Here is a 27,294-nt window from a genome sequence, read left to right on the forward strand (position 1 = left end):
TGTATAATGGTTAGAAGCGTGGGTCAGGAGACCTACATTAATTCCAGGCATTTCATGAAATACGCTGTTCTGAACTGGTAGCTGACCTAGCACCAACAAAGGAAAAACAACAGAAAATTCTGTAATCCCAAATGCTCCCTCCCTTTTGAGCCTCATGTTGTAACCTAACTTCTGAAACTATGATGAAAAACACTGATGAAACTCACACTTTTTCTGGTTCTTGAAAAGTTAGATGTCTTAATGAGGCTTAAGGATGATGTATTCATTTTTCCTATTCTATAGAAGTGTAACTGTATTTCAGGAAAAGAACATTGCTTTGGGAATTCTTCAAGAAGAACAAATTGCATCTGAAGAACCCAAAAGAGAAGAACTTATTGGTAATAGACATAATGTGTAGTATATGTGTGCCTAGACATAGTTTTTGTACTTATTCAGGAATAGTATGCCTAAAGATTACTTGTCACTGGCTAAATGTAGTAGTGTGATGGCAAAAAATTGCAAATTATTTTAGAATTCTGCAGTGGTGAATGCTGGCAGGAATCCACAGCATAATGGAAATGTGGCCACTCCTGGTAAATGCTAAGTCAGGGCAAGAAGTGTATATAGAGTATGTAATATATGGAGAGATACTCATTTTGTTTTGTGACTTTTACATACTATAAAAGAGAATACATTAGTGTAATGGAAATAATGATTGAATTAATTTCTTTAATATGATTTAGCATGTTTCATTTTGTTTCAGAATAGGATAATTTGTCAAAAGAAGTGAAAGAAGAATCACCATTACCTAATGAGGAAGATCAACGAAATATCCAAGAATCACCTGACCATCCTAGATAAAGTTCATTCAACTAAAAGGGGTTGTCTGCTTTCATAGCAACAGTCCAAAAGCCTTGATAAAGTTTGAAATAAAAAAAAAACAAGAAAACAGACGAATGTGCTGGCTTCCACTTAAGCACCACTTCTCAGTTGCTCTCTATTGGTCGTTCTTGACATGGCTGCTCAGGGGACGTTACCTCTACAACACGTGACCACTACAGCTAATCACAGGGCTCAGCGGTCATGGCCAGGAAGACAGCACGAGACTGCTGATCCCAGTGATTGGCTGCAGCAGTTACTTGCCGTAGTGGTCACTTCAGTATTACAGCCATGTCAGCTAAGGGTAATCGAATACTGTAGAGGGCACTGAAGCCACAGTCGATATGTAAAGCTGTTTTGTTATTTTAGAACACATCAAGTCTTTAGGAAATTTTGCTTTAAAAGTGGAAATACACCTGTACACCTTTCCTATTTGGTTTACTGCTACATGAAGTCCTGTTACTCAGTGACGTTTTATCAGATATTACAAAAGCATAAGAAGTAACATTTCTGTAACTAAGAAAGGAAAATAACTTAAAGGGAATCTGTCAGCAGGATTCCACCCCCCCAAACTAGCTATATGTGCGCGTATCTCTTTCACAGATAAGTCCAGCCATATCTTTTTACGGCCAGTCTCTCCCTCCCTTACAAACATACTTATGTGGCCATTTCCTGAGGAAGAAGTGCTTGACATTTTGAAACGCCACTGTGAATAAATTGTTGAGATTCCAAGTTTTCCATACACAACAGCGGGGGAGACATCCACAAATTCATACTTGTTGGTTTTGTAACCCATGGATCTGCAGCAGCTGTACAAATGATTTAAACATATCTTTTAAATCATAAATAAGGTTAGTACAGTATGATTGAGAACTATAATTGTATGTCAGATAGGATCCTATTTGCGCTACTTTCTCCCAAGTATTTTACATGGCCTGTCAGTAAAGCACAGGAGGAGGAGGCGTTTCTGAGCGAGAAATAGACCTGGAGTGACAGAGGCTTCAGCTCTACCATAGCAATTTGCATATAGAAGCAGACTCGCCATGTAAACGTATTGCTGGACATGTGTTTGAAAGAGCTACATGTACATATAAATAGTTTGGGGATTAAATCCTCCGGACAGATTCCCTTTGAAATGTAAACTATTTCAGGATAGAACTGCTTCTTAACTCTGGATATGCTTCACGGCCTTCACTGAAGATGGTCCGTCTTGCTTCAACTTATACTTTATGTTCTGCTGCTGTTCTGTTGTGCCAGTTTGTGTCCTGCTACATTTACATGTAAGGCTGGTTTCACACTTGCGTTTTTTTGCGCTGTATTTTAGCGCTAAAAACGCATGCGTTTTTCCTCCTATATTTTGCATGGGATGCGCTTATGTGCGCATACACATGCGTTTGTATGCGTTTTTACGCGCATGCGTTTTTTTGTGGTGTGCGCTCGGGCGCACAAAATGCATCCTGTTGCATTTTTTGGGCGTCCGACTTGCCTCAAAAAAACGCATGCGCGCGCAATGCATTTTTTTACAGCAAGACACCCATTGTAAGTCTATGGGTGCGCATATGTGCACATTGGCATGCTCATGTATGTGGTTTTTTGCGCATGTGTTTTTTTGGTGACCATTGGTTAGACAATGGAAATTAGGGTTTTGGGTTAGAGTTAGGGTTAGTTAAGGGGGTTTAGGGTTAGGGTTTGGGTTAGGGATAGTATGGTTTGGTTAAGGGTTAGGGTTTAGGGTTAGTAGGGTTTGGTTAAGGGTTAGGGTTAGTATGGTTTGGTTAAGGGTTAGGGTTAGGGTTAGTATGGTTTGGTTAAGGGTTAGGGTTAGGGTTAGTAAAGTCATGGTTTGGGTTATTGTTAATCCTAACCCTATCTTGATTATTTTGGTGAGGCAAACTAATGTTGGAAAAAAACACAAACGCAGTAAAAATGCACTAAAAACGCATAGAAACGCTGCGTTTTTTTTCATGCATGCGCATAAAAATGCTTGAAAAAAACGCAGCATTTGTATGCGTTTGTATGCGTTTTTTCCATGCGTTTTTTTGCGGGAAAAACGCGCTGCAAAAAAAGCAAGTGTGAAAGTAGCCTAAGTTCACTGATCACATGTACATGTGTGTGTGTATATATATATATATATATATATATATATATATATACACACATATATATATTTAAAGTATATATCTCCATAGACAGTACATGCAGTATAGAGATACACTGCACCCAACTACCAACTGTGCCATAACAAAACTGACAGATTTACTTATGTCAAACTTTTCAGAATAAAGTATGGAAAGTCCCTTTATTACATTGTATTAGTGTTTCTGAAAGGCTGTCAAAGTAATTAAAAACAATCTGTTGTTCTCCACCAGTATGTAGTCTGATTATATGTATAAAATTGATTGTGTGTGTGTGTCACCAACCAATCATGAAGCATCTTTCATTTCACGAGAGCTGTTTAAAAGAAGCTGAGCTGTGATTGGTTGCTATGAGCAACAGTTTTCTTTGCAACCAATCACTAAGCATCTTTCATTTCACCACAGTTGTTTAAAAGAAGCTGAGCTGTGATTGTTTGCTATGAGCAACAGTTTTCCCAACTCGACAACACCTCAGCAGACACTGACGTGGTGGGAGAAATCTAGCATCCCCGGAAACATAAGCTCCCAGACATTGTCTGCCCCCAGAAAGGAGCAGAGAGCACACACCCCCTCCCATGCCCATATCCCCATCACACATCCTCCATCCCATAGGCACACACATCTTCCCTCTTAAAGAGATCTCCGGTGTGGAAGTTAGGGCAAATTCCTTAGCGCTCTGATACTGACGCCAGGCCTCTCTTAACGGGATCATAGGTATGGAAATCAGGCCAAATCCATCCAGCACTTTGGTTTTGACCCCAGGCCTCTCTTAAAGGGATCCCCGATATGGAAGTTAGGACCGTTCCACTCAGCGCTGTGGTTCTGACCCCAGGGCCTCTTAAAGGGATCATTGGTATGGAAGTTAGGGCAATTCCACTCAGCGCTCTGGTTCTGACCCCAGGCCTCTCTTAAAGGGATCACTGGTATGGAAGTGAGGGCAAATCCACTCTGCGCTCTGATTCTAACCCCAGGTCCCTCTTAAAGGGATCCCCGGTATGGAAGTGAGGGCAAATCCACTCTGCGCTTTGGTACTGACCCCAGGCCTCTCTTAAAGTGATCTCTGGTATGGAAGTTAGGGTAAATCCCTCAGCGCTCTGTGTCTCACCAACCCAGGCTTCTATTAAAGGGATCATTGGTATGGAAGTCAGGGCAAATCCACTCAGCGCTCTAGTTCTGACGCCAGGCCTCTCTTAAAGGGATCCCCGGTATGGAAGTTAGGGCCATTCAACTCAGCGCTCTGGTTCTGAGCCCAGGCTGATGGGATGATGTGGGATATTAGGGGTAGTAGTCCGGTGGCTCTGACTGACGGAATGATGTGGGATATTAAGGGTAGTAGTCCGGTGGCTCTGGCTGATGGGATATTAGGGGTAGTAATCCGGTGGCTCTGGCTGACAGGATGATGTGGGATATTAGGGGTAGTAGTCCGGCAGCTGTGAGGGGATGATGTTGGATATTAGTGGTAGTTGTCCGGTGGCTATGGCTGACGGGATGATGTGGGATATTAGGGGGAGTAGTCCGGCGGCTGTGACGGGATGATGTGGGATATTAGTGGTAGTTGTCCGGTGGGTATGGCTGATGGGAAGATGTGGTATATTAGGGGCAGTAGTCCGGTGGCTCTGGCTGACGGGATGATGTGGGATATTAGTGGTAGTAGTCCGGCGACTGTGAAGGGATGATGTGGGATATTAGTGGTAGTTGTCCGGTGGCTATGGCTGATGGGATGATGTGGGATATTACTGGTAGTAATCCGGTGGCTTTGATGGGATGATGTGGTATATTAGTAGTCAGGTGGCTCTGGCTGATGGGACGATGTGGGTTATTAGGGGTAGTAGTCCGGTAGCTCTGGCTGACAAGATGATGTGGGATATTATAGTGAATGTGGCTATCTGGAGTGGGCGGGGCTCTACACTCAGCTTTATATATATACTAGCTGAAGAGCCCAGCGCTGTCATGGCATAGTAACTAACTACGGTTAGTTATAACAAATTATAATGATTATATATATATAAAGCTGAGTGTAGAGCCCCGCCCACTCCGCATAGCCACATTCACTATAATATCCCACATCATCCCGTCATCCAGAGCTACCGGACTACTACCCCTAATATCCCACATTGTCCTTGTTACGTGTTACGGAACCACTCAGCACCCAGAATATGTTGTGCAGTTATAAGTATGTATAATAGGTTCCATGGGAGATGCATGTCCCTAATGCATCAGCCCACAGGCTGCGCCCTGGGCAGAGGGGACACGATATTCCCCTTTTGTTCGCCCCCTCCCCCCCACCTTTGTAATTCCCACAGTAAATATCGGCAGGCTCCGTCCACCTGTGGCTATTGTAATGTATGTCTGGCCTGCCGCTTTTCTATTGGCCTGCCCTCTGTATCTGTGTGATATATTCTGTGTCCTGTGAGTAAAGTGTTGTCAGACTGGAAATACGTGGAGAAGCAGTGATCTTTTATATGCGCCCATGTAACCAAGGAATTCCAGCCAGCGTCCTTCATTCAGACTCCAGCCAAAGCAGAGTGGACCTCCGGAAACACGGGGTGGTAATGAAAGAGGTACCCGAGATTGGAAGACCCCGTTACACTGGTGGCAGCCAGCGGGATATGATACCCCTTCTACAGGAGGAAAGGAATGAATGGAAAACAACTACCAGAAGTTAAAGAGGACTACATTAAAAGATCTGGTGGAAGCCCGAGGGTTGATCGCCAGCAACAAAACAAAAGCGGCTTTGATAGCAGCCATCATGGAACACGACAGTGCAGCGCCCCCCAATGTGAACGTGGAGGAGACTGAACTCCAGAGGGAGGTAAAGAACAGACTGGCATTCTATGGCCCAAACCCTGCAGTAGAGATCATACGAAAGGTGAGGCTGATGTGCGTACTGATCTGAAGGAAAAGATGGCCGAGCGGACCAGGATAGAGCTAGCGAAGATGGAGATGGCAGAGCGGACCAAAGTGGAGCTGGCCAAGATGGAGATGGCAGAGCGGAGAGAGGAGAGTCAGCGAGCAGGGGGAGCTCTGGCCTTCGACCAGGTACCTTCAACAGTAAGCCACAAAAAGATCCAGTATAATGCCTTCTGACAGTTGGGGGAGGCAGAGGAAGACATTGATGGTTTTCTGCAGGACTTTGAGCGGCAGTGTGCCCTTCATCAAGTAAAGCCGGAGGAACAGGTTCAGATTCTGGCCAGCAAGCTGACAGGCCGGGCAGCGGACACCTATCGCACGGTACCTGATGAGGACTGTATGGACTATGAGCGGATCAAAGAAGTGATCTTGGCCCGGTATGCACTGACACCAGAGGCATACCGCCAAAAGTTCCGTGGACTTATAAAACGCGTAACCGATACCCACGCTGAATGGGCCTGTAAATTACGGCGGTCACTGTTACAGTGGGTACAAGGGAGCCAAGCAACCACTAAGGAGGATGTCCTCCAGCTCTTCTTGTTAGAACGATTCTTTAATGGACTAACCCCCGAGACACAGGAATGGCTTCGGGACAGGTGGCCAACGACTCTTGAGGAAGCCGCTTGTCTGGCCGATGAACATCATGATGCCAGGAGGCCTCAGTTGTCCGGATCAAAGATGGTTACTAGGGACCCGCCCATGGACCTGGAGGGCCCCAAACCACCGAAGATTGTAGGGGGACCAAACCCGGCCTACCACAGTCCCCCTGGGGCGCGATGCCACACCTGCCGTCAGCTGGGCCACCTGCAAAGACAATGTCCCAACCGGACTCAGCATACCCAGTGGCCAAAGGCGGGAACAGCTACCTTCGGCAGGGCTGCTGTACACTGCTACCAAGGCGAAGGTGACCTGGCATTGGGGGCTACGACTAACCAAGGGGTGGAAGAGATGGAGGAGGTGCTGCATGAAGTAGACCCCGTGCAGGTAGCCCAGGCAGATAATCGACAACAGCATCAACAGGTCGTGTGGGTTAATGGGAAACGTATGCAGGGACTAAGATTCTGGGGCAACTTTGAGCCTTGTGAAGCCTCATCTTGTCCAGTACCAAGAGAAGACGGACCGGACAGTGGCTGTCCGTGTAGCAGGGGGAGCTATACATCTACTGCCCACTGCTAGGATTCACCTGAACTGAGGAGTCGGGGATGGCCTTGTTGAGGTCGGCTTGATGGAGGATTTGCCTGCAGATGTCTTGCTGGGAAATGACTTGGGGTTGTCTGCATTCTCAGTTGCCCCTCTGGCTGAGACATATCCTGTGACCACCCAGAGACAAGCTCGAACTGCGGAGGCGGAATCACACTCAGAGGAGGCCCAGGTAAGACATCCCAGCCCTACACGTATTCCCATAGCCAGACACATTTCTTGGGCCACCCCAGATGAATTTAAGAGGGAGTTACTTGAGGATCCTTCATTGGAGGGATATCGTGGGAAGGCACAGGAGGGGAGAGGGGTACTGGAAGGGGAACAGTTTGTATGGAAGCAGGGACTCCTCTACCGGATCACAGAGCAGCACCACACAGGGACGAGCTCCACTATAAAATGACAGCTGGTAGTTCCCAAAAAGTATAGGCAGGAGTTACTGCGAATCTCTCATGACATACCCTTGGCCGGGCACTTCGGCGTCAGTCACACCAGGCATCGTCTGACACAAAACTTTTTTTGGCCGGGGGTAACCTATGATGTTCGTCAGTACTGCCAGACCTGTGACAGTTGCCAGCACATTGGCAAGAGGGGGGATCGATGCAAGGCCAAATTACACCCCCCCCATTGTGGAGGAACCATTTAGCCGAGTAGCGGTCGATCTGATAGGGTCGTTAGCCAAACCCAGTCCGTCAGGGAAAAGGTATATATTGACAGTGGTCGATTATGCCACACGGTATCCAGAGGCGGTTGCGTTACCTAACATACTGGCAGAGACGGTGGCGGCCGCCCTGCTCCAGGTTTTCTCACGGATTGGATTTCCCTGGGAGATTATCTCGGACCAGGGTACCCAGTTTACAGCAGAGGTTACCAACCAACTGTGGAAGCTGTGCGGCATAAAGTCCATTAGAAGCGCCACGTACCACCCGCAAACCAATGGGTTGTGTGAACGCTTTAACGGGACATTAAAACAGCTCATTGGGACTTTTACCAGGACCTACAGGGACTGGGAGAAATTCTTGCCACACCTCCTGTTTGCCTATCGGGAGGTGCCCCAAGAATCCACGGGGTTCTCTCCGTTCGAGCTGGTATAAGGGTAAGGGGACCCCTAGACTTAGTGCTAGAACACTGGGAAGGGGAGTGCCTTATAGAAGGGGTACCTATTGTACCCTATGTGCTGGAATTCTGGGACCGCCTACAGGAGCTGACCCAGGCTGTACGTGAGAACATGCAGAAGCAAATTAGAACAGACTCCATAATGTAAACATATTCCCAATCCCAGAATCAAATATACTGGGACGAGACAGGACCAGAACAAACATTCGGGACACCCATAGATATTAGAAGACAAAAAAGAACAAGGCGTGGATCCCATATACAGTGGGGCAAAAAAGTATTTAGTCAGTCAGCAATAGTGCAAGTTCCACCACTTAAAAAGATGAGAGGTGTCTGTAATTTACATCATAGGTAGACCTCAACTATGGGAGACAAACTGAGAAAAAAAAATCCAGAAAATCACATTGTCTGTTTTTTTTTCATTTTATTTGCATATTATGGTGGAAAATAAGTATTTGGTCAGAAACAAAATTTCATCTCAATACTTTGTGATATATCCTTTGTTGGCAATGACAGAGGTCAAACGTTTTCTGTAAGTCTTCACAAGGTTGCCACACACTGTTGTTGGTATGTTGGCCCATTCCTCCATGCAGATCTCCTCTAGAGCAGTGATGTTTTTGGCTTTTCGCTTGGCAACACGGACTTTCAACTCCCTCCAAAGGTTTTCTATAGGGTTGAGATCTGGAGACTGGCTAGGCCACTCCAGGACCTTGAAATGCTTCTTACGAAGCCACTCCTTCGTTGCCCTGGCGGTGTGCTTTGGATCATTGTCATGTTGAAAGACCCAGCCACGTTTCATATTCAATGACCTTGCTGATGGAAGGAGGTTTGCACTCAAAATCTCACGATACATGGCCCCATTCATTCTTTCATGTACCCGGATCAGTCGTCCTGGCCCCTTTGCAGAGAAACAGCCCAAAGCATGATGTTTCCACCACCATGCTTTACAGTAGGTATGGTGTTTGATGGATGCAACTCAGTATTCTTTTTCCTCCAAACACGACAAGTTGTGTTTCTACCAAACAGTTCCAGTTTGGTTTCATCAGACCATAGGACATTCTCCCAAAACTCCTCTGGATCATCCAAATGCTCTCTAGCAAACTTCAGACGGGCCCGGACATGTACAGGCTTAAGCAGTGGGACACGTCTGGCACTGCAGGATCTGAGTCCATGGTGGCGTAGTGTGTTACTTATGGTAGGCCTTGTTACATTGGTCCCAGCTCTCTGCAGTTCATTCACTAGGTCCCCCCGCGTGGTTCTGGGATTTTTGCTCACCGTTCTTGTGATCATTCTGACCCCACGGGGTGGGATTTTGCGTGGAGCACCAGATCGAGGGAGATTATCAGTGGTCTTGTATGTCTTCCATTTTCTAATTATTGCTCCCACAGTTGATTTCTTCACTCCAAGCTGGTTGGCTATTGCAGATTCAGTCTTCTCAGCCTGGTGCAGGGCTACAATTTTGTTTCTGGTGTCCTTTGACAGCTCTTTGGTCTTCACCATAGTGGAGTTTGGAGTCAGACTGTTTGAGGGTGTGCACAGGTGTCTTTTTATACTGATAACAAGTTTAAACAGGTGCCATTACTACAGGTAATGAGTGGAGGAAAGAGGAGACTCTTAAAGAAGAAGTTACAGGTCTGTGAGAGCCAGAAATCTTGATTGCTTGTTTCTGACCAAATACTTATTTTCCACCATAATATGCAAATAAAATGAAAAAAAAACAGACAATGTGATTTTCTGGATTTTTTTTTCTCAGTTTGTCTCCCATAGTTGAGGTCTACCTATGATGTAAATTACAGACGCCTCTCATCTTTTTAAGTGGTGGAACTTGCACTATTGCTGACTGACTAAATACTTTTTTGCCCCACTGTATATAAAATTACAATACTGTATTAGAAAAGATAATACAATATCACAAAAATGACTAGTTACATAATGCAGGGGAAGGGTAAGCAAAAAGTATATGTCACACCAGGTCTGAATGGATATGTAAAGAGGTGGGGGAGCGGCAACTCCTACACATAGATTACAAAAAAGTCACATATAGAATGAGACCAAAGTTTGTATCAAGATAACAAATGAGGAGTGAAGTCACAAAAGACAAATACCCAAGACTTAGTGTAGAAAAACCATATGGCTAAAACAGCCAAATAGGAACAAGTAATCTCCCCATAAATCTTAGAATATAAGTAGTGCCACTCTTACCCATAGTACCTCTATTCAGAATCCCAGGACACGTAGCCCCAACGCGCGTTTCGCGTTGGCTTCCTCAGGGGGCTGTGTCCAATGTGTGTCCATACTGCTTTATATACACATTAAATAATAAGGCGTCCCCATGTGACTCAATTAACGGCGCATGTCATGCTGCCGCGACCCGGAAGTTGCGACGCGCCCGGCGCTCCATGATGAGGCAGGTCAGGGGAAAACTCCCCACTGACGTCAGAAGCCTGCATACATCATTGAAGGAGCACCCGACGCGATGCTCCGGCGCCACGGCCTCAGAGACATGCGCACTCGTCACTACCGGTACCGGAAATAACCAGACCGCCATTTTAGATATGGGAAAAGGACGCCAATAGTATAAAATTTTTATATGCACACAAAGATGCAGAATGATAGGGGCGTAAATAGCGTGGACACTATCTATATCTATAGTGCAAAGAATATACAATGTGAAAGTGTATATATAATATGCATAATAGCACAATAGTGAAATACAATATATATGGCAGCATGATGCATTGGGTGAAAAAAACACCTAAATAATGATAAATACAATATATTGTATAAAGTGACAAAAAACTGATGATAATATAATTGTGACATAAGACAAGATCCACTGTTCAGTCCTTCAGTTCAATCATAGGATGATTCCAGCAGAAATCTTAATGTGCAAAATCTAAAAAGCAGAAAGATACTAGAAAGAAAAAAGAAAGAATATTAAAATAAAATAAGACACACAAAAGATTAAAATAAATTTAAAACCAAGAAACAACGCCAGAGGTTTACAGAAAAGGAACAAAACTAAGTTGCTCATTCAAACCAACTGGTGTCATTGTATCGAGGGTTGAGATCCATTGGCATTCCCTACGTGCCAATGCCCGCTTAACATCACCACCTCTAGTTCCTAGTTGAATGCAATCTATCCCTGAAACCCTTAAGTCCTTTGGGTTACAATTATGTTTTACCCTAAAGTGACGTGGGATAGTTTTTAAACTGCTCACATCGTCTACTTTACATCCTGCCAAAATATTCCTCACGTGTTCTCTCGTTCCTACACGTAGTTCTCTTGAGGTAAGACCTATGTAAATAAGTCCACAGGTACATCGGGCTTAATAAATCACATTTGTCGTCCTGCACGTGATGTGTTGCCTAATTTGAAATTCCCTCTGACCATTAGATGAACAAAAGCTGCTTGCCCTCACGTGATTTTTACAGGCCAGGCAGTCACCACATGGGAAAAAGCCCATCCTCTGTCCTCCAAAAGAAAACATAGGTTTCACATTTCCCACATAGTGACTCCTACAAAGAATATCCTTAAGATTTTTACTGCGACGAGCAGTCATAAGTGGATCTTTAGACAGATGCTTGGACAGAATGGGGTCCGTCAGGAGTATGGACCAATGTCGTCTTATAATGGTCCGCATTACATCCCATTGTCTATTAAATGTAGAGATGTAACGTATCCCCACCTCTTTCTGTGTTTTTTCTCGATAAATCAAAAGGTCCTTTCTTGCAGCCTCTTTTGCCATCATATAGCCCTGTTTGATGCTTCTTTCACTGTAACCCCTATCCCTGAACCTCTGCCCAAGGTCCACCGCTTGTTTTTCATAAAGATCATTAGTGGTACAAATCCGTCTAGCACGGAGAAATTGTCCCCTGGGGATGGCTTTGATGGTCGAGTTTAGATGGGCGGAGGAGGCATGCAAGAGTGCATTTACCGATGTCTACTTGCGATATACATCTGTATGCAGCTGACCATCAGCTTGCACCTTGATTTCAATATCCAAAAAGGAAATGACTTCCCTGCTATACGTGTAAGTGAGCTTGATGTTGCGACTGTTGCGGTTCAGAACTGACATGAAGGTGTTCAACTCATCCACGGTGCCCTGCCAAATAAACAGGACATCATCAATGAACCGATACCACCCCAGGACTTGGGAGGAAGCATGCGCGCCACCAGGGAAGATATCCCTCTACCAAAATCCGAGAAATAAATTAGCATAAGATGGCGCACACGCCGCCCCCATAGCTGTACCACGTCTCTGGAGGTAGTACCGGTCCTTAAAAGTGAAGAAGTTATGTGTCAGTACGAACCGCAACAGATCCAACACCAGCTCCCTCACATCCACATCCAAATTGCTAGCTTCCAAAAAGAAGCCAGCAGCCTCGAGTCCATCATCATGACTAATGCTCGTGTATAATGATTCTACATCAGCTGTTACAAGAAGCATGTCAGAGTCCAAAAAAAGGCCATCGAGTCTCCTCAGGACGTCCGTCGTGTCCCTGACATGGGAGGGCAACGTTTCCACCTCAACTTTAAGATAGTGATCAATAAATTTACATATAGGTTCAAATAGCCCACCCATGCCAGAGACAATCAGACGTCCCGGGGGACATATGGGGTCCTTGTGGACCTTAGGCAGAAGATAAAAGGTCAGGGTCACAGGAAATTGCACCATCAAACCGCGCAACAATTTTTTAGAGATAACTCCTATCACAAGCAATCTCTAGCACAGTGGAAAGCTTTTTTTGAAATTGGGGTAAAGGATCTCACTAAGCTGGGTGTACGTCTCCTTATCCCGCAGCTGTTTGAAGGCCTCTCGTTCATATTTATCCACCGACCAGACAACCACATTCCCCCCCTTGTCCGCTGGTTTAGTGACTACATCATCCCAATTTCTAATTTCATCAAGGGCCCTTCGTTGTATTGAAGGAAGGTTATCACCACCCTTGTTATGGGTGATTGTTTTAAAGTCATTTTCAACCAAACGAGTGAAAATTTCAACCTGTGGACATAAGGACAAGGAGGGGAATGTAGTTGAGGGATAGGTAATGGGGGGCGGAGGTATACCTTTAATTCCAGGGTTTGATTCCATCTCCAGCTCCTCAAGAATCTGGATTGCCTCCTGCTCCCTACTCGTCAGGTCGGTGGATTTAGAATGCAGCTTCTTTAATACAAGTTTCCTAGAAAATAGGTGGAGGTCCTTCACAGCTGTAAAAAGATTAAAATTATTGCAGGGAGAGAGCGACAAACCCAACCCCAAAACTTCCCTCTGTGCTTTCGAGACCACATGCGATGAAAGGTTTATTACCTCTAATGGATTGGTCTTTACTCTTTTGTCACTTTGTGGGGATGTGGTCATCTTACGTTTTTTTCTATTTCTGCCTCTATTAGGCCGGAAGAAATCTCTTCTATCCCACAATGATCTAGAGTTCTCCGATGTACTAGATTTCTCCTCAGTCGAGGACACAGATGAAAAGGACACAGAACGGGCTCTGGTTTTCTGACCTCCAAAACTGGGGTTATGTTTCCATTTATAAACACGATCACTCTGAAAATCAGTCATATCACGCTGATATTTTTTGGTTTTATTCTGTAGGATCTCTTTTTCCCACTTCTGAGAGGTCATTCTCCAATTCTATCTTGAATTTATTCATAACCTCAGGATTAGACTGTTTATTCAGTTCCTCCTGGATTGAACTCAATTCAGTATCCAATTCTTCAATCTTTTTGGTATTAGATTTAGCGAACAATTCCATAAAGGATTTGGAACATAGAGAGGCGGCATTTTCCCATTGTTTAATAAAATCTTCATCCGAAACAGGGAAAGAGGGGAAAACCTGGACTCTCAACCCTCTAGGGATAAAATTACACACAATATACTTTTCTAGAAAAGCTCTGTTCCACCATAGGCGGGTACGTTTGTTTAATAAATTTTTATATTTTTTACTCAGATCCAAGATGCCCTTGGTTTTAGGATCACCGTTGCTACCCGACCCCTCATTAAATACTTTATCCAATTGTTTGAGCCACGCTTTTTCGCGCTCACGATAGTCCATGCGTTCTAAACTTTCAGCTGTGAAGACACAGAATACAATAATGCAGAAGCAAATTAGAACAGACTCCATAATGTAAACATATTCCCAATCCCAGAATCAAATATACTGGGACGAGACAGGACCAGAACAAACATTCGGGACACCCATAGATATTAGAAGACAAAAAAGAACAAGGTGTAGATCCCATATATAAAATTACAATACTTTATTAGAAAAGATAGTACAATATCACAAAAATGACTAGTTACATAATGCAGGGGAAGGGTAAGCAAAAAGTATATGTCACACCAGGTCTGAATGGATATGTAAAGAGGTGGGGGAGCGGCAACTCCTACACATAGATTACAAAAAAGTCACATATAGAATGAGACCAAAGTTTGTATCAAGATAACAAATGAGGAGTGAAGTCACAAAAGACAAATACCCAAGGCTTAGTGTAGAAAAACCATATGGCTAAAACAGCCAAATAGGAACAAGTAATCTCCCCATAAATCTTAGAATATAAGTAGTACCACTCTTACCCATAGTACCTCTATTCAGAATCCCAGGACACGTAGCCCCAACGCGCGTTTCACGTTGGCTTCCTCGGGGGGCTGTGTCCAATGTGTGTCCATACTGCTTTATATACACATTAAATAAGGCATCCCCATGTGACTCAATTAACGGCGCATGTCATGCTGCCGCGACCCGGAGGTTGCGACGCTCCAGGCGCTCCATGATGAGGCAGGTCAGGGGAAAACTCCCCACTGACGTCAGAAGCCTGCATACATCATTGAAGGAGCACCCGACGCGATGCTCCGGCGCCACGGCCTCAGAGACATGGGCACTCGTCACTACCGGTACCGGAAATAACCAGACCGCCATTTTCTGTAAACCTCTGGCGTTGTTTCTTGGTTTTAAATTTATTTTAATCTTTTGTGTGTCTTATTTTATTTTAATATTCTTTCTTTTTTCTTTCTAGTATCTTTCTGCTTTTTAGATTTTGCACATTAAGATTTCTGCTGGAATCATCCTATGATTGAACTGAAGGACTGAACAGTGGATCTTGTCTTATGTCACAATTATATTATCATCAGTTTTTTGTCACTTTATACAATATATTGTATTTATCATTATTTAGGTGTTTTTTTCACCCAATGCATCATGCTGCCATATATATTGTATTTCACTTTTGTGCTATTATGCATATTATATATACACTTTCACATTGTATATTCTTTGCACTATATATCATGGTCCACGCTATTTACGCCCCTATCGTTCTGCATCTTTGTGTGCATATAAAAATTTTCTACTATTGGCGTCCTTTTCCCATATCCAAAATGGCGGTCTGGTTATTTCCGGTACCGGTAGTGACGAGTGCGCATGTCTCTGAGGCCGTGGCGCCGGAGCATCGCGTCGGGCGCTCCTTCAATGATGTATGCAGGCTTCTGACGTCAGTGGGGAGTTTTCCCCTGACCTGCCTCATCATGGAGCGCCGGGCGTGTCGCAACTTCCGGGTCGCGTCAGCATGACATGCGCCGTTAATTGAGTCACATGGGGACGCCTTATTATTTAATGTGTATATAAAGCAGTATGGACACACATTGGACACAGCCCCCTGAGGAAGCCAACGCGAAACGTGCGTTGGGGTACGTGTCCTGGGATTCTGAATAGAGGTACTATGGGTAAGAGTGGCACTACTTATATTCTAAGATTTATGGGGAGATTACTTGTTCCTATTTGGCTGTTTTAGCCATAAGGTTTTTCTACACTAAGCCTTAGGTATTTGTCTTTTGTGACTTCACTACTCATTTGTTATCTTGATACAAACTTTGGTCTCATTCTATATGTGACTTTTTTGTAATCTATGTGTAGGAGTTGCCACTCCCCCACCTCTTTACATATCCATTCAGACCTGGTGTGACATATACTTTTTGCTTACCCTTCCCCTGCATTATGTAACTAGTCATTTTTGTGATATTGTACTATCTTTTCTAATAAAGTATTGTAATTTTATATATATGGGATCTACACCTTGTTCTTTTTTGTCTTGTACGTGAGAACATGCAGGCGACCCAGCGGCGCCAGCGCGTATGGTACGATCGGAGGGCCAGAGAGCGCACCTTGGAAATAGGACAGAAGGTCCTGGTGTTAGAGCCCACTAAGCAGAACAAGTTCCAAGCTGCATGGCAGGGGCCCTACCAGGTAGTGGGGAAAATAGCCGGCACAACCTATAATGTCGCCGATTGTGACGACCCCAGGGTTATCCACATGTTCCACGTGAATATGCTGAAGCCCTACCGGGAGCGCCCTGAAGAGGTAGTGGCCATCTGTGCACCTGAAGCAGAGGATTTAGCTGGACTTGCCTTGCCGGATGTCTTAGGGGAAAGGACTCGGTCTAAAACATGGGACCAGGTACACTTGGGTGAAGACCTAGGTCCCCGGGAGAGACAACAGGCGGAGGAGTTGTTGAGGCAGCGACAGAGGATGTTTTCGGGGAGGCCAGGGTACACTCGCCTGGCACAACACAAGGTTGAGACCCAGGATCAGACCCCCCTGCGACAAAACCCCTTCCGCGTCCCTAAGTCTGTACGAGAGGGGGTGCGACAAGAGATACAAGAGATGTTGCGTTTAGGGGTCATTGAAGAGTCAGATAGTCCCTGGGCATCCCCCGTAGTGTTAGTGCCCAAGAAGGATGGGACTACACAGTTTTGTGTAGACTATCGTAAGCTCAATGAGAAAACAGTGACGGATGCATATCCCATGCCGCGTGTGGATTAGTTGTTAGACCGGCTGGCGGGGGCAAAGTATTTGACCACCATCGATCTATGCAAAAGCTACTGGCAGATTCCCCTTAGTCCTGACGCTATTCCCAAGTCGGCATTTGTCACCCCGTTCGGCTTATTCCAGTTTCGAGTTATGCCATTCGGGGTGAAGAATGCTCCGGCGACCTTCCAAAGGCTGGCTGACCGGCTTCTGGATGGTCTCCAGGACTATGCTTGTGCCTACCTGGACGACATCGCCATCTACAGTGCGACATGGGAAGAGCATCTAAATCACCTAGAGACAGTATTGGACAGGATCCACCAGGCCGGAATCACCCTGAACCCAAACAAGTGTCACGTGGGCAAAGCAGAGGATCAGTATTTAGGGCATTGGGTGGGAAGTGGGAAACAGCGACCAGAACCAGCCAAGATTGAGGCCATAGCCAAATGGCCCACCCCACGCACTAAAACCCAGGTCATGGCGTTTCTAGGGACAGCGGGGTATTACAGGAAATTTGTTCCCAATTACAGCAGCGTAGCCAAGCCCCTCACTGATCTGACCTGTAAGAACCAACCCCGCCAGGTAACCTGGACCCCAGAGTGTGAGGAAGCCTTCCGCCAACTAAAGGACACCCTTACCAATACCCCTGTATTGGCCGCACCCGATCCAACTAAACGTTTCCTTGTTCACATAGAAGCTTCTATGTTTGGATTGAGGGCAGTACTGAGCCCAGTCAGGCCGGACGGCCAAGAACACCCGGTAGCTTACCTGAGTCGGAAACTACTGCCCCGTGAAGTAAGCTATGCGGCCATCGAGAAGGAGTGCCTGGCGGTAGTATCGGCACTCAAAAAGTTGCAACCATATTTGTATGGACGACAGTTTTCCCTCCTAACGGACCATAATCCCTTAGTCTGGCTTAATCAGGTCTCCGGAGACAACGCCAGATTGCTGCGGTGGAGTTTAGCCCTACAACCTCTGGACTTCACCATCCACTACAGACCCGGCAAACAAAACGGTAATGCCGATGGACTAAGTCGACAAACAGAACTTGTACCAACCCCATAAACTTCGGTCATCCCCAAACCGATCCGTTAAGGATCAGACTGTGTATGCCAATCGCGTCGCTGAAAAGGGGGAGCTGTGTTACGTGTTACAGAACCACTCAGCACCCAGAATATGTTGTGCAGTTATATGTATGTATAATAGGTTCCATGGGAGATGCATGTCCCTAATGCATCAGCCCACAGGCTGCGCCCTGGCAGAGCGGACACGATATTCCCCTTTTGTCCGCCCCCTCCCCCCACCTTTGTAATTTCAACAGTAAATATCGGCAGGCTCCGGCCACCTGCGGCTATTGTAATGTATGTCTGGCCTGCCGCTTTTCTATTGGCCTGCCCTCTGTTTCTGTGTGATATATTCTGTGTCCTGTGAGTAAAGTGTTGTCAGACTGAAAATACGTGGAGAAGCAGTGATCTTTTATATGCGCCCATGTAACCAAGGAATTCCAGCCAGCGTCCTTCATTTAGACTCCATCCAAAGCAGAGTGGACCTCCGGAAACACGGGGTGGTACTGAAAGAGGTACCCGAGATTGGAAGACCCCGTTACAGTCCTGTCAGCCAGAGCCACTGGACTACTAATATCTCACATCATCCCGTCAGCCAGAGCCACTGAACTACTACCCTTAATATCCCACATCATCCCATCAGCCAGAGCCATCGGACTACTACCCCTAATATACCACATCATCCCGTCAGCCTGGGGTCAGAACCAGAGTGCTGAGTGGAATTGCCCTAACTTCCATACCAATGATCCCTTTAATAGACGCCTGGGGTGACAAGCAGAGCGCTGAGGGATTTACCCTAACTTCCATACTGGAGATCCCTTTAAGAGGGGCCTGGGGTCAGAACCAGAGCACTGAGTGGATTTGCCCTGACTTCCATACCAATGATCCCTTTAATAGAAGCCTGGGATCAGTACCAAAGCGCAGAGTGGATTTTCCCTCACTTCCGTACTGGGGATCCCTTTAAGAGAGGCCTGGGGTCAGAACCAGAACGCTGAGTGAAATTGCCCTAACTTCGATCTAAATGATCCCTTTAATAGAAGCCTGGGGTCAGTATCAGAGCGCTGGATGGATGTGCTTTGACTTCCATACCAATAATCCCTTTAAGAGGGAAGATGTGCCTATAGGATGGAGGATGTGGGATGTGTATATGGACACGGAAGGGGTGATTCACTTCTGTCATGTGCTCTCTGCTCCTTTTTGGGGGCAGAGAATGGCTGGGAGCTTATGTTTCCAGGGATCCTAGATTTCTCCCACCATGTCAGTGTCTGCTGAGGTGTTTTCTGGAGAGGGAAAACTGTTGTTCATAGCAACCAATCACAGCTCATCTTCTTTTACACAGCTCAGGTGAAATGAAAGATGCTTCGTGATTGTCTGGTGATACACACATACTTACATACATACATACATACATACATACATACATACATACATACAGTTTTATATATAGAGATAGATATCATTATAATTTGTTATAGCTAACCGTAGTTAGTTAATATGCTCGGGCAGCGCCGGGCTCTTCAGCTAGTATACTTTAAATTGCAGTCTGTATTCCATATCCTGCAAGGAATTATTACATTTCTGTTGTAAATAATGGCATTCACTAAGACTATATTTATATAAAATGATACGTTCTAAAAGTCTGTCATAAGGTTTTTTGCAACCCCATCTGAGAGAAGCTTGATGTAGGGGCAGAGACCCTAATCCCAGCATTGTGTCACTTACAGGGCTGCTTGCTTAAATTCCTTGGCCCAGCGTGCAACTGTGGAATATGGAGGATAAGAGTACCCCAAGGTTTCCACAAAGTCGCTGTGTATGTCTTTGGTAGACATTTTTTCAAGCAGAGGTATCTGATGACAGCTCTGAGCTCGTTTTTTCCCATTTTGATGTTCACTCCTTGGCAGTTCATATTCAAATGAATGTAGCTCCCGGGAATCGTGGCCTATTTAAGTGATTTTTTTTTCCTGGACTAGTGGGTACCTAAGAGAGAAGAAAACATTTTATTTTAATTTCTGTGTGCAATAGAAATAACCGATTATCATTACTTTTGGGTCGCCCCGCATACACTTTTCCACCTGCTTGTTTTTCATCTATCTCTGCCCCCTCTTCTTTTATTGACAGCTCTGGCTACATAGACTCAAAAAAGTAAGGCGATAAATGAAAAACAAATCGGTGAGAAAGTGTATTGAAATGATTTGCCACACCATGATGCACCGATCACCCTTACTTGGTTTCAGTCATTACGTGCTGATAGTGTCCCTTTAAATTCTGTGGAGAAAATAGGATAGAGGAGATAGAACCATAGTGAGAGACAAAGTGCAGAAGACACAGAGCCCTGCTGTTTTTATTTCACAACAGAGCTGGAATCACAGCTACATTGTTTAATATTGTAATATATTGTCCTCTATATTGTTGCTGCTTCTAGACATGTGCTACATAGATACAGGGGATCACAATTCCTTCTTGTCTGTGCATATCAAGTATGGTAGACATTGTAGTAGCGAGCTTGCACCCACTGACATATCTGAAAATTAGCAATAGAGCCTGCAGAGGGTAAAACTTGTAAGAATTGCAGTGTACTGTACACGTTATATAATGGCAGAAATTCTGTTATTCGTCATGTACGCATACAGCTCTGGCAAAAATTAAGAGACCACTACATCAAAATCCTGTCATGGGCAGTCCATTCTCCAGACCTGAACCCCATTGAAAACTTCATGTAATCAGGAGGATGATGGATAGTCACAAGCCATCAAACAAAGAAGAACTGCTTAAATTTTTGCGCCAGGAGCATTGTGAAAGCCTGGTGGAAAGCATGCCAAGACGAATGAAAGCTGTGATTAACAATCATGGTTATTCCACAAAATATTGATTTCTGAACTCTTCCTGAGGTAAAACATTAGTATTGTTTTTTATAAAAGATTATGAACTTGTTTTCTTTGCATTATTTGAGGTTTGAAAGCACTGGTTCTTTTATTTAATTTTGACCATTTCTCCGTTTCAGAAAAAAAAATAAAAAATTTATTGCTTGGAAAATCAGAGACATGTTGTCAGAAGTTTATAGAATAAAAGAACAATTTACATTTTACTCAAAAATATACCTATAAAGGGAAAAATAAAACAAACTGAACATTTTGCAGTGGTCTCTTAACTTTTGCCAGAGCTGTGTATGATAGCTAATCCTGATCAGTCATCTGAAATGGTAGGTGTGTTTTATGCCTTCAGTCATTTTTTTCTGAAATAATGCTGTGTTTTTAGTGGGATGTTAGCTGGGGCATTTTTGCAACACAAAATAGTGCCGCCCAATGTTTGCTGAATCAATAGGGCAACAAATACCACAGCTCACAACTGTCCTGAATCCAGCAAGACAGTCAGGTTGCTGTTGTGATTATGCAGTTCCTACTCTGATTCTGATCTAAAGATAGAGTACATTATATTGGCATATAGACATTCATTCCAGTTTATTTTTTTTTAAATCTGTCACACAATTCCAGAGATATAAGCCTTTTTTTTACGCTACTTTGTATGTTCTTTACTAAGATGGCAGTGCTCACAAGGTGATAATGCAGAGCAACCTTAAGACAAACCCCCAGAGAATTCTTTTAGCATTGCCGTCTTTGTACAGCTTATAGATATTAGCACTAAAAAGCCATCTCTACTACTGATGACCTAACTGTTTAAAATTTGAATTTCCTGGCTTTGCTTTCAGTATTCAGTTTATTCACACTCACAAACCAACTCCTCATCTCGCCCCCTGTCAGTGTCCCCCAAGTTCATTTCTAGGACTCCTGCTCTTTTCCATCTACACCTTCAGCCTGGAACAGCTCATAGAATCTCACGGCTTTCAATATCATCTCTATTTGCTGTTGAAAAAATAGATCTACCTCTCTGGACCTGATATCACCTCCTTACTAACCAAAATCACACATTGTCTGTGCTCTATTTCATTCTTCTCTGCTTGATTTCTAAAACTAGTTCTTGGTCTTATTTACCATGACCGTCTAACAGACTCATCCTGTGTAGTACTATCTATTTGCCTTTTATTATTATTATTTTTTGGGCTGACACCTCATATTATGGTCCATGGGTATATTACATCAATAAATTCTAAGCAGCATCTCTTTTTTGGCTTTTTTTTTTACTCTGGGTCTTCCAGACATGTACCACTTTTTTTAATTTGCTCTGTTTTCGCCTTACTTGCTTTTCCATCCCTTAGGTCATTTTTCCTACCTCTCATTGGCAGGTTAATAATATTATGCTGCAGCCAGGATCATATTCCTCGCCAATCATTACACCGATGCCTCTACCTTGTGCCAGTCATTACACTGGCTACCCATCCACTCCAGAATCCAGTACAAACTTGTTGCCCTCACCCATAAAGCACTCCATGGCTCACCACCACCCTACATCTCCTCCCTTGTTTCAGTATACCACCCTACCCGTGCCCTCCGTTCTGCTGATGACCTGAGGTTAGCATCCTCAATAATCAGAACCTCCCACTCCCGTCTCCATGACTTTACACGTACTGCGCCAATAATTTGGAATGCACTTCCCAGGTCAATACGATTAGTCCCCAATCCCCACAATTTTAAGCGTGCCCTGAAAACACATTTATTCAGACTGGCCTACCGCCTCAACACATTAACCTAATTTATCCCTGGGTGGCACAGTCAAAAGTTTTACCATAACCAGGTTCCCCTGTCATGGGAAGCCTAGGTAACTTTAGCCTGAAACCCCGGGGCCCCTGCGGTGTCCCTCAGACTAGGGGAGACCCTGTCTGTCCCTCAACCCAGGGTTAAACACTGAAGGTGTGTCTGCCTGGGCCTCCACCCTGTCCTTGTCTCCTGTCCAGCCCTAAGCTGAACCCACCACCCTCCACTCAGTGAGGAGACCAAACACCAGACCCCACAAATAAGTATGGACAGGGATAAAGGAAACGCACCACACCGCGTACACACAGGCGAATACAATAATGTGCAAGGGCAACCAAAAAATGCAACACAGGGAGGCAAAATGGCAACAATGGAATATACTACACCAGAAACCGTATGCTCCTTAGACCACCACTCCAGTCCGGTATCGCTAGCACAAGGCAAGAGCTATAGTCGGCGACGCCCATAGTCACGCAGGACAATTTAAAGACAGGGCGTGACTAAGCCCTCAGCCAGAATGACAACCTGGTTAACCCAATCCAAGCCGGATCAGAAGACCAACCAGCACCGCTGAGAACCAAGTGGTAGGATGGGGTATTACCGCTGTCTGCCGGACACCCTGGTGCGAACAGTGTCCGACATGACATCCCCGCATCATGTTCCCACATGCTTTATGCATCCATTAGCCCTCTGTACTGTGTCTGTACTGTTACACACTTATCATTATGGCTGCTCCAAACAATCAGGGCAATTGTTACCTCCCACCTTTCGTGTACCTCTTTCCTCATAGACTGTAAGCTTGCGAGCAGGGCCCTCATTCCTCTTGGTATTTGTTATAATCTATGTGATTATTGTTAGGCTGTAATGTCTATTGTCTGTACAAATCCCCTCTGAAATGTAAAGTGCTGTGGAATATGTCGGCGCTATAAAAATACAATTTATTATTATTATTATAAGGTCATCTTTTCCGTTTCTATCCACCAGGATAATGACCTTACTGAATAAATATTCCTCATATTGCATTATTAGCACAGTTAGGAGGTTTCTTTGAATCCCCTGGCCATTATCTCCATCATTATCCCTATAGCCCAAACATTTCTAGATATGTGGCTATTCTTAGAATCATAGAATCGTAGAGTTGGACGGGACCTCCTGGGCCATCTGGTCCAACCCCCTGCTCAAAGCAGGATTCGCTAAATCATCCCAGTCAGATGTCTGTCCAGCCTCTGATTGAAGACTTCCATTGAAGGAGAACTCACCACTTCTCGTGGCAGCTTGTTCCACTCATTGATCACTCTAACTGTCAAAAAGTTTTTTCTAATATCTAATCTGTGTCTCCTCCCATTCAGTTTCATCCCATTGCTTCTAGTCTTTCCTTGTGCAAATGAGAATAAAGTTGATCCTTCTACAATGTGACAGCCCTTTAGATATTTGTAGACAGCTATTAAGTCTCCTCTCAGTCTTCGCTTTTGCAAACTAAACAATCCCAAATCCTGCAACCTTTCCTCATAAGACAGGGTTTGTAGACCGGTCACCATTCTGGTTGCTCTTTTCTGAACTTGCTTCAGTTTGTTGATGTCTTTTTTAAAATGTGGTGCCCAAAACTGGACACAATATTCCAGATGAGGTCTGACCAAAGAGGAGTAGAGGGAAATAATGACTTCACGTGATGTAGACTGTATGCTTCTCTTAATACATCCTAGAATTGCATTTGCCTTTTTTGCTGCTGCATCACACTGTTGACTCATATTCAGTCTGTGATCTATTAGTATACCCAAATCTTTTTCACATGTGCTGTTGCTTAGGCCTATTCCTCCCATTCTGTATATGCTTTTTTCATTTTTATTGCCCAGATGTAGTACTTTGCATTTTCCCCTGTTAAAAACCATTCTGTTAGTTGCTGCCCACTTCTACAGTTTATTTATATCTTTTTGAATCCTCTCTCTCTTCTCTAGTATTAGCTATCCCTCCTAGCTTTGTGTCATCAGCAAATTTAATCAGTTTACCCTCAATTTCTTCATCTAAATCGTTGATAAAGATGTTGAACAACACAGAGCCCAGGACAGAGCCCTGTGGAACCCCACTTGAGACATTCTTCCAACTGGATGTGCAGCCATTTACGACCACTCTTTGGGTCCGATCACTAAGCCAGTTATGAATCCACCTAACAGTTGCCTTGTCCATTCCATACTTAGTCATTTTTTCAATAAGGATTGTATGAGATACTTTGTCAAATGCTTTGCTGAAGTCAAGATATACTATATCTACATCATTTCCTTGATCCACCCAATCAGTGATTCTGTCATAGAAGGAAATTAAGTTAGTCTGACATGACTTATTAGGTACAAACCCATGCTGGCTCTGTTTATTCACTTCATTCTTATCCAGGTATTGACATACATGTTGTTTAATAATTTGTTCAAAGATCTTTCCTGGTATAGAAGTCAGACTCACCAGCCTATAGTTGCCTGGGTCCACCTTCTTCCCCTTTTTGAAGATAGGAACAACATTTGCCGCCTATCTATCCCACCTATATCCCACCTTGCCGCCTATTCCCACTATTATACGGGTTTACCACGCTCTCTTTACATCTCCTTGAGTTCCCTTTATATATGCCCTTTCTTAGTGATACTGCTAATTGTACTTGCGCCTGCATATTGTGCAGGTTTCACAAGCACCACGCTCTGGTGACCTTGCCTCACTGTCCTTGCGCTGCTCTCTGACCGGGGTCATCAGTCTTTATTTATGTTACGCCTGCATGCTATGCTATTTTCCTTCGCCATCATTGTCCCTGTGACTGGGTGGTTCTGCGCAAGCGCCGCCCTCCTTCCTATTACAGCTTTACAGTGATGCCGTTGTTCCTGCCTGCCCCTCACTGTGGAGCCTCATCTTCTGGCTCCCGTGTGCATGTTACACTGCAAATGCGCTACTCTATGGTTAACCCACTGACACCGCTGTGTATTCCTACCTCCACACATTATGGACCCTTATTCTTCCGCTCCTGCACCTATGTTACACTGCACAGGCGCCATTCCAGGTTCCACCCACCGGTCTCATTCTGTTTGCACTGGCTCATGTTAATGACCTTTGTTCCTCCAGCGACCTGCTGTCTGCGCCTGCGTTTATCCTGGCCAGGATAACCTTTCTGGTATGTACCGCTAAGAGTTGCTTTTCACACACCGTTCAGCTACTTTACCTAATTGATTGGACATTTAAAGACTGTTGTCCCACTTCCTGACACACTTCCCCTGACGAAGCTGCAGTCAGCAGCGATACGCGTGGGGCTCACCACATCACCTTTGATCCTGGGACTACTGTCCCCCTTGCTTTGATATCCCTGATGCCCTGACATGTGCTCTCCTGGTTGGTGATTTGCTGGCTATTTTAGCCCTAAGCCTTACCTTGGTCCTTTTTTTTTTCTATGCAGGATATCTTTATTTCAGGAGGATTTCTCTTCCCATAGGGGCACCTTCTCTACAGATATTTCATGTAAATACTTTGATTTCTTACAAGGCTTTGGCTTTTCCTTTTTCCTTTTTTTTTGCCTTCTGGGGACGCCCAGATTGGCACCACTTCTGCAAGTATTCAGGACTCATATATATATATATATTACTGTGTCTTGGGGATCTTTGTTTCACCCATCTTATATGATATTGTGGTGTGCTATATTGCTGCTTTATGGGACCTATGTGATGTGTTTTGTCTCTGTCTTTTTAATTGATTTTACTGTGGTTTGTTTTGTCTATTAATAAAGATTGTTTATATATTCTCCTACATATCATGGTTTATATATATTTTTACTCATGGGTGTGCGCCTTTTTGTGCATGGATCTTTCCTCCAATTGTTCCCGATTTCTAAAACTTGACATAGACAAAACAGAATTCATTATCTTTCCCCTCATCAGATCTATCTATCAAAGTCAATAGCTGCTCACTCTTCCCAGTCCCGCATGCCCGCTACCTCGGGGTGTCCCCTGACTCTGCCCTCTCCTTCAAACCACATATACTTTTGCCAATTCCAGCTCAAAAATATTTCCGTTCAGTCCTTAACCAAGAATCTGTAAAAACACTAGTGCATGCCCTCATTATCCCCTGCCTTGACTATTCCAACCGCCCACTCTGTGACCTCCTGCCCTCATTATCTCCTGCCTTGACTATTCCAACCGCCCGCTCTGTGACCTCCCTTCTAACACTCTTACACCCCTCCAATCTTAAATTCTATTGTCCGACTAATCCACCTACCCCCCCGCTATTCCCCAGACTCTCTTCTCTGCCAATCCTTTCACTGACTTCCCATTGCCCAGAGACTCCAGTCCAAAAACCTGACCATGGCATACAAAGCCATCCACAACCTGTCTCCGGCATACTTCTGTGACCTGGTCTCCCGGTACTTACCTGAATGCAACCTCCAATATTCACAAGACCTCCTTCTCTACTCCCCTCTCACCTCCTCTTCCCACAATTACATACAAGATTTCTCCCTTACATCCCCCCTATTCTGGAACTCTGTACCTTAACATATCAGACTCTCGCCTATTGTGGAAACCTTCAAAAGGA

General features: G+C 44.5%; 1 protein-coding gene across 5 annotated transcripts in view; it reads left to right on the plus strand.

Moving 5' to 3' along the window:
* The window catches only part of MDH1B (malate dehydrogenase 1B), a 301,491-nt gene extending 298,268 nt beyond the window's left edge, over positions 1-3,223 (plus strand). For all 5 annotated transcript variants that reach the window (XM_073541913.1, XM_073541914.1, XM_073541910.1 and 2 more), the window contains 2 exons: positions 302-377; positions 743-3,223. In XM_073541913.1, the coding sequence (XP_073398014.1) occupies positions 302-377; positions 743-747 (81 nt within the window). In that variant the 3' untranslated portion in view covers positions 748-3,223. The remainder of the gene's footprint in view (positions 1-301; positions 378-742) is intronic.
* Positions 3,224-27,294: the final 24,071 nt, after the last annotated feature.

Source organism: Dendrobates tinctorius, unplaced genomic scaffold (assembly GCF_039654945.1).
Source record: "Dendrobates tinctorius isolate UK_male_01 unplaced genomic scaffold, ASM3965494v1 ptg000125l, whole genome shotgun sequence".
NCBI classification, from domain to species: Eukaryota; Metazoa; Chordata; class Amphibia; order Anura; family Dendrobatidae; genus Dendrobates; species Dendrobates tinctorius.